Consider the following 8,590-nt stretch of genomic DNA (forward strand, 5'->3'; position numbering starts at 1 on the left):
CCAATTTTAGTTTAATAAAACTTGATGGTTACACTAAACTTTAAGAATTATTATTCAAATTTTAGTTTTAGTTTTGTGGTATTAATGAGTTTTAAATGCTCTGTATTATCCGAGGTACTATCAATAATTACTTTCAAATATTTTACACGACTCAAGTAACATAAAAATATATTAAAATATAACATTTTTATGTACATAGTATATAGTATATATCAGAATAAAATTGGGTATTTTCATATGTTATATTATATACCGTGTATGTACGGAAACATAGGACACTGCCACTCAGTACCATGATTAAAGATTTAATTGTTAGATCGGGCTCAGTACTTTCTACATATATTTGTATTTGGTTTGCAGAACATACACAAACCGAATTCAAAATTATGTGCAAGGTTTTCTATAGGTTAGCTGTAGGATATTATTTGTTTACTCACCAAACACAAATACCTATACGAAAATATGTAATATAATTATTCAGGTAAAGTTTTACTTAAATATTTAAAACAGTGAAATTCATATTGTTTGATAGTGAATATATTGACTGTAGTAGCATGATGTGTATCTTTAATAATATTTTAATAAAGTAATATTTATTCATCATAGGTATGTTAATTAAGAAAAATATTATATTATTTCATACCTCAATATTAAAAATGTTCATGAATGATGGTAAATGCATCTCCATCTCCATTTCAAAATAGATACATTATGGTTTTGCATTTGGTCATTTTTTTTTTTTTTTATCTGAAAGATGAGAAGTTTTTGCAGGTCGGATCAAAGCTCGAATTGTTATTTTACTTTATATGGTAGTAGAAAAATACATTTGAAAAAGAAAAATATTGCACATTATTCAAATGCATATTCTAGCTTCTATAATTATAATTTTCAAAAACGGGCTTTGATCCAACCTGCAAAATATTCTCTACTTTTAAATAAAAAAAAATTAACAAAATCCAAATATTCACATAGCGTGAGAGTTTTTCCTGTAAGAAATTTTTTTGTACAAAAAATCGCACCGGCTCACTCCCTTAAGTAGTAGACTTATGCTTAACCCGATTATTGTTTAAAACTATAGTTTTATCAATAGTATAGTTTCACAATGGTACGCTTAAGTTTTCTATATGTACATATAGTATAATCATATACTATTGTCAACGTAATAATTAGTCTTAGTTCTTTTATATTAAAGATTGGTAATTTTAGTATTTCATTATATTGACTATTGATACATACATAAATTAAATTGATTTTATTTTATTAATTTAGGATGGTTGTGCTGTACCAGGATGCATATCAAATACCGATTTAGTAGAGGATGAAAATATCAGCTTATTCCAACCTTCAATAGTAATTATTATAAACGTTCATAAATATTGTTTTAAAATAATTGTTGATGTCTGTTCATTGAATTTTTTTTTCTTATTTTGTAGGAAAATGTAAATGAATGGAGCTCGTCGTTAAATTTGAATTTAACTGTAAACAGTTATGTTTGTGACAGACATTTTAGACCCGAACATCTTCTATATCCAGAGGTATTCGTAAATGGTTCAATGAAAGTAATAAAATGCAGATTAAATTCGGCTTTGCCAATAGCAATGGATGCTGAGGAGTAGTATTGTACAATCAGACCCTCCTCTGCTGTCGGTTCAAACTGGAAAAAAATTAAAATTAAATGTGTAATGATGTTTTTAAGCGCTTATTTTAATGATTTTAAATGCCATAACTCCCAAGCCCTGGTTATAACTATAATAAAATTAATACTACTTTATTACTTATATCATTAAGTTAAGATTGGCATATCAAATGAGTAGATAAGATTTGACTTGCCGCTAACATGATTTATACACATATATTTATATTTTATTATTATTTTTTTTTATTTTCAATATTACATCTATATACATTTAATAAACTATTTATACCATATGATGAACAATATATAATGTTATATTTCACATAATATACAGTGGTGCTGAGTTCAGTTAAAAATAGTGGTTCTTCGAAAACTAGAAGGTCTATTTTCTTTGGATTTCCATATATCAAGTGTTGACATTCGTCACGTTATATCATACTATAGTAATAGTAGCAAATTAGTAGAAATAAGTATTTTTTTCTATATAGATATTTATAATAGGTTACTTATAATGGTACCTAATTGATTGGATATAATCATTTTGATGTTTTGTCATTATAAGTTTAACCTACGTTGGTTATAATCCGAAGTTAATATATTCAAAAACAACTGGACTCTTTTTAAAAAAAATAAAATTGAACTAGTTAAGTTAAGATGGAAAATAAAATTAACTTAACTCAGTTAAAAAAAGTTAATTTTTTTTTTAAAGTCATAATATTCATAATTCATCAATTGCCCTAGTATTTTGATTTGTACGGACATTTACCAAGACGCTTAGCACTGTGCAAACATATAACTTAAAATTATTATTATATTTCATTGTTAGCAGAAACTTATATGTTATAGGTTAACTCATAAACTTTAAATTATACTAAACTTGTTAGAGTCTAGAGAAGATATTAATTATTAGTAGTAGTATACATTTTACTGTAAGTCTTCTATCCTCTTTAGTACCATTATAATAGTCTATTATTAAAATAAAATCAATGAATGATGATAATAGTACAATACTTACCAAAAATTGTTTCCGAATTTATTTCGATAATGTTATTTTCTAATCTCATACGGTTGCTTGTATTTATAACGAATAAGGCAATATAAATTATAATTTATAAATATCTCGGACGAACTTTTGTTTTGTCCATTGGAATTATTGTCGTATTTACCAGATATTAGTCTATGTTATTGATATAATGATTTCCATTTCAAGACTATGATATTTAGTTTTAAACCTTTTTTTTTTTTGGAATTGGAGAGTTAGATAAAACAAAAATCGGATTATGCAATACCGAGTAGATAATTAAATAATAGATAATCGTGAAAATGGCCAGTCCATACAATGGATAGTATACTAGTTATTACTCTTGACTGTAGTACCTATAGAATATAGATAATAATATAATTTAATTATTATGAATTGATGATATTATACTATTGGAAAAATAAATTACCAAAATTGAATGAATAAGTTTTGTCTCTTGCGGTTCCACACAATATGATAAAAAAAAATTTAATTAACTTAACTGTACAATAATGATAATTAACTTTAAAAAGTTAAGTTAAGACAATACACAATTTAACTGAATAAGTTAATAAGTTAAAAACAAAAAAAACTAACTAGTTAAGTTAAAAAGTTAAAAAAATTAACTTTTTAACTTAATTTTAACTTTTTAACAAGTTAATGCCCACCTTTGTGGGAATGTCCAGATTTAAATTGTTATACATGTTTGAGTTCATTGATAAAATATCTAGGCTTCTTAGGAAGTCGATTTTCAATTTTCACTTTAAAATGACCTTAAAATAACCATTCTTTTTTTAGGAATCCCATGAAATAATTGCATTACATTTGTACTTATTTTGGGTAAATCTGATTTTAAATAAAATAAGTGATTCCTAAAATTCCTAGTCTGACTTTTTAACTCATTAATACCAATCCTAGTATAATAATTATTGCAATACTTGCTTGTATTTGTTTTAAGCTGACTAAATTCACTCAAAATGAATAATTTAGTACAAGGATTTATCACACTCACGCATAATATGTGTTACTTTTAAATGCTATCAAATACGATTGTATAATATATTGTGATTGTATTTTCGTAATTTTTTATATCGATAAAGTATAAAACTGATAATATAAAATATAAAATTACTAACATTTTATAATGTAACATTTATATGAAGGTAATACTATTGTTATTCCATTATTATTATTTTTATTATTACATTTTATTGTTAAATGTTGATTTTATTAAAACGATGATTACAATACATGACCCTTTAAAATACTAAAAAAAATTACTATCTTCAGTATGGTAGACTTGCCAGTTGCCCCCAATTTCCTAACAAACAGTGGGCCGGTAAAAAAGTATTTTCCCGGGCTGGTCCGAAATTCCAATCTGTCCTTGTCTAGTTGTATAGGTAAGTATATATATATTATATATTTTTTTTCAATTCGCAATAGGTAGGTCGAAACTGTGACGCGTCATTCTATTACATTTTCGTTACTCGGAAAGAATTCTAATGAAATAAAGTAACGAGTTATAAGTAAAGTAACACTGTTAGTTACATTCGTTAAGTTACTACCCAACACTAAAATAATACATATAAATTATAATAGTAAAAATAAAAACAAAGCATATTATTTTAAAACAAATCTTTCTTAATTAATACATAATAAATTGCGTCCAAGTCCTTACAAGAATTTGGCAAAATGATCCAAGTCCTAATCATGGACTTGGATCAAAAATCATAAATCAAAATTAATATTTGGACTTAGTTCTTTTTGTTGTTTCCCAATATCTCAGTAAATATTCATCATTGGTCTAAAATGAAAATAGCTAAAATGACGTGCGTCAAAATTTCACGTAGGAAAAAACCATAACCTCAATTTTGATAAAAGTGGACTTGGACCCTCTCAGGTACAGAGTCATATTTTAATGATTCCGTGTTGTGTTCATGAACAAAATTTATTGCAATAATATTTTTTTGGAATAATTAGGATTTGCATATCTGCACGTCGTCCGTACAATACTAACTACTAACTTGTGACTACTCAACAAGTGGCTGTTGCAGAATTCTGAACAGAGAGCAGCTTGCTATTTGACTTTGCACTGCGAGCGTCCGATGTTGTGATGTTCATGATTTTGTTGTAAAATAAAACAAATAATTTTTGATAATGTACATTAAGCTAAATTTAATAATTATTTTATTAAATTAATTGAAGTGTTGAAACTTATTTTTTATTGTGTAAGATATTATTTAAACAAATGTTGCAGATTGAGAATTTCAATTTGGGAGGTCCAAGGAATAGGCGTACCTACCGACATTACGATTTAGTAATGTAAAAGGTTAGTAATGAAGATATTATGATAGAAGTTAATTTAATAATTTCAAATTTCATTTTGAAACTTCTTAAATGCTGACATGTACCTATAACTATGATAGTATTGTATTATTTGATTTTAGTGTTTACCTAAAATGGAAGTTGATATGAATAATTTACATGCCCCAAGAACGATCGAATATACTACGGTAATTATAATATTAGTTATGCAGATAAATCATCCATTGTTTATGTATTCATATTTGTTGAGCTATATTAATGGTGTAGGTGCCTACTGAAAACTATAAAAATACATCATTTGTTCCCAATTTTTAGTTTAATAAAACTTGATGGTTACACTTAAACTTTAAGAATTATTATTCAAATTTTTAGTTTTTGTTTTGTGTATTAATGAGTTTTAAATGCTCTGTATTATCCGAGGTACTATCAATAATTACTTTCAAATATTTTACACGACTCAAGTAACATAAAAATATATTAAAATATAACATTTTTATGTACATAGTATATAGTATATATCAGAATAAAATTGGGTATTTTCATATGTTATATTATATACCGTGTATGTACGGAAACATAGGACACTGCCACTCAGTACCATGATTAAAGATTTAATTGTTAGATCGGGCTCAGTACTTTCTACATATATTTGTATTTGGTTTGCAGAACATACACAAACCGAATTCAAAATTATGTGCAAGGTTTTCTATAGGTTAGCTGTAGGATATTATTTGTTTACTCACCAAACACAAATACCTATACGAAAATATGTAATATAATTATTCAGGTAAAGTTTTACTTAAATATTTAAAACAGTGAAATTCATATTGTTTGATAGTGAATATATTGACTGTAGTAGCATGATGTGTATCTTTAATAATATTTTAATAAAGTAATATTTATTCATCATAGGTATGTTAATTAAGAAAAATATTATATTATTTCATACCTCAATATTAAAAATGTTCATGAATGATGGTAAATGCATCTCCATCTCCATTTCAAAATAGATACATTATGGTTTTGCATTTGGTCATTTTTTTTTTTTTTTATCTGAAAGATGAGAAGTTTTTGCAGGTCGGATCAAAGCTCGAATTGTTATTTTACTTTATATGGTAGTAGAAAAATACATTTGAAAAAGAAAAATATTGCACATTATTCAAATGCATATTCTAGCTTCTATAATTATAATTTTCAAAAACGGGCTTTGATCCAACCTGCAAAATATTCTCTACTTTTAAATAAAAAAAAATTAACAAAATCCAAATATTCACATAGCGTGAGAGTTTTTCCTGTAAGAAATTTTTTTGTACAAAAAATCGCACCGGCTCACTCCCTTAAGTAGTAGACTTATGCTTAACCCGATTATTGTTTAAAACTATAGTTTTATCAATAGTATAGTTTCACAATGGTACGCTTAAGTTTTCTATATGTACATATAGTATAATCATATACTATTGTCAACGTAATAATTAGTCTTAGTTCTTTTATATTAAAGATTGGTAATTTTAGTATTTCATTATATTGACTATTGATACATACATAAATTAAATTGATTTTATTTTATTAATTAAGGATGGTTGTGCTGTACCAGGATGCATATCAAATACCGATTTAGTAGAGGATGAAAATATCAGCTTATTCCAACCTTCAATAGTAATTATTATAAACGTTCATAAATATTGTTTTAAAATAATTGTTGATGTCTGTTCATTGAATTTTTTTTTCTTATTTTGTAGGAAAATGTAAATGAATGGAGCTCGTCGTTAAATTTGAATTTAACTGTAAACAGTTATGTTTGTGACAGACATTTTAGACCCGAACATCTTCTATATCCAGAGGTATTCGTAAATGGTTCAATGAAAGTAATAAAATGCAGATTAAATTCGGCTTTGCCAATAGCAATGGATGCTGAGGAGTAGTATTGTACAATCAGACCCTCCTCTGCTGTCGGTTCAAACTGGAAAAAAATTAAAATTAAATGTGTAATGATGTTTTTAAGCGCTTATTTTAATGATTTTAAATGCCATAACTCCCAAGCCCTGGTTATAACTATAATAAAATTAATACTACTTTATTACTTATATCATTAAGTTAAGATTGGCATATCAAATGAGTAGATAAGATTTGACTTGCCGCTAACATGATTTATACACATATATTTATATTTTATTATTATTTTTTTTTATTTTCAATATTACATCTATATACATTTAATAAACTATTTATACCATATGATGAACAATATATAATGTTATATTTCACATAATATACAGTGGTGCTGAGTTCAGTTAAAAATAGTGGTTCTTCGAAAACTAGAAGGTCTATTTTCTTTGGATTTCCATATATCAAGTGTTGACATTCGTCACGTTATATCATACTATAGTAATAGTAGCAAATTAGTAGAAATAAGTATTTTTTTCTATATAGATATTTATAATAGGTTACTTATAATGGTACCTAATTGATTGGATATAATCATTTTGATGTTTTGTCATTATAAGTTTAACCTACGTTGGTTATAATCCGAAGTTAATATATTCAAAAACAACTGGACTCTTTTTAAAAAAAATAAAATTGAACTAGTTAAGTTAAGATGGAAAATAAAATTAACTTAACTCAGTTAAAAAAAGTTAATTTTTTTTTTAAAGTCATAATATTCATAATTCATCAATTGCCCTAGTATTTTGATTTGTACGGACATTTACCAAGACGCTTAGCACTGTGCAAACATATAACTTAAAATTATTATTATATTTCATTGTTAGCAGAAACTTATATGTTATAGGTTAACTCATAAACTTTAAATTATACTAAACTTGTTAGAGTCTAGAGAAGATATTAATTATTAGTAGTAGTATACATTTTACTGTAAGTCTTCTATCCTCTTTAGTACCATTATAATAGTCTATTATTAAAATAAAATCAATGAATGATGATAATAGTACAATACTTACCAAAAATTGTTTCCGAATTTATTTCGATAATGTTATTTTCTAATCTCATACGGTTGCTTGTATTTATAACGAATAAGGCAATATAAATTATAATTTATAAATATCTCGGACGAACTTTTGTTTTGTCCATTGGAATTATTGTCGTATTTACCAGATATTAGTCTATGTTATTGATATAATGATTTCCATTTCAAGACTATGATATTTAGTTTTAAACCTTTTTTTTTTTTGGAATTGGAGAGTTAGATAAAACAAAAATCGGATTATGCAATACCGAGTAGATAATTAAATAATAGATAATCGTGAAAATGGCCAGTCCATACAATGGATAGTATACTAGTTATTACTCTTGACTGTAGTACCTATAGAATATAGATAATAATATAATTTAATTATTATGAATTGATGATATTATACTATTGGAAAAATAAATTACCAAAATTGAATGAATAAGTTTTGTCTCTTGCGGTTCCACACAATATGATAAAAAAAAATTTAATTAACTTAACTGTACAATAATGATAATTAACTTTAAAAAGTTAAGTTAAGACATACACAATTTAACTGAATAAGTTAATAAGTTAAAACAAAAAAACTAACTAGTTAAGTTAAAAGTTAAAAAATTACTTTTACTATTTTACTTTTACAGTA

The 8,590-nt window shown here is 25.5% G+C and overlaps 1 protein-coding gene and 1 long non-coding RNA gene across 5 annotated transcripts in view; both read left to right on the forward strand.

Annotated features, from left to right (window-relative positions):
• Positions 1-216: 216 nt before the first annotated feature.
• Positions 217-1,992, forward strand: LOC103310172. The gene is made up of 3 exons (XR_510979.3): positions 217-481; positions 1,270-1,350; positions 1,434-1,992. It is a non-coding gene; the product is annotated as an uncharacterized LOC103310172 (long non-coding RNA).
• A 1,901-nt stretch (positions 1,993-3,893) lies between these two features.
• The window catches only part of LOC100575798, a 15,839-nt gene continuing 11,142 nt past the window's right edge, over positions 3,894-8,590 (forward strand). Inside the window, exons 1-5 of one of the 4 annotated variants that reach the window (XM_008187533.3) lie at positions 4,328-4,816; positions 4,915-4,986; positions 5,105-5,170; positions 6,558-6,638; positions 6,722-7,280. In XM_008187533.3, coding sequence (XP_008185755.1) covers positions 5,117-5,170; positions 6,558-6,638; positions 6,722-6,904 — 318 coding nt within the window. In that variant the 5' untranslated portion in view covers positions 4,328-4,816; positions 4,915-4,986; positions 5,105-5,116 and the 3' untranslated portion in view covers positions 6,905-7,280. Of the gene's footprint in view, positions 4,058-4,304; positions 4,817-4,914; positions 4,987-5,104; positions 5,171-6,557; positions 6,639-6,721; positions 7,281-8,590 lie in introns of those variants that run through there. The other 3 variants (XM_008187532.3, XM_008187530.3, XM_008187531.3) reach the window with 3 other exon arrangements.

The sequence above is a fragment of the Acyrthosiphon pisum genome, chromosome A2 (assembly GCF_005508785.2).
Source record: "Acyrthosiphon pisum isolate AL4f chromosome A2, pea_aphid_22Mar2018_4r6ur, whole genome shotgun sequence".
In the NCBI taxonomy this organism is placed as follows: Eukaryota; Metazoa; Arthropoda; class Insecta; order Hemiptera; family Aphididae; genus Acyrthosiphon; species Acyrthosiphon pisum.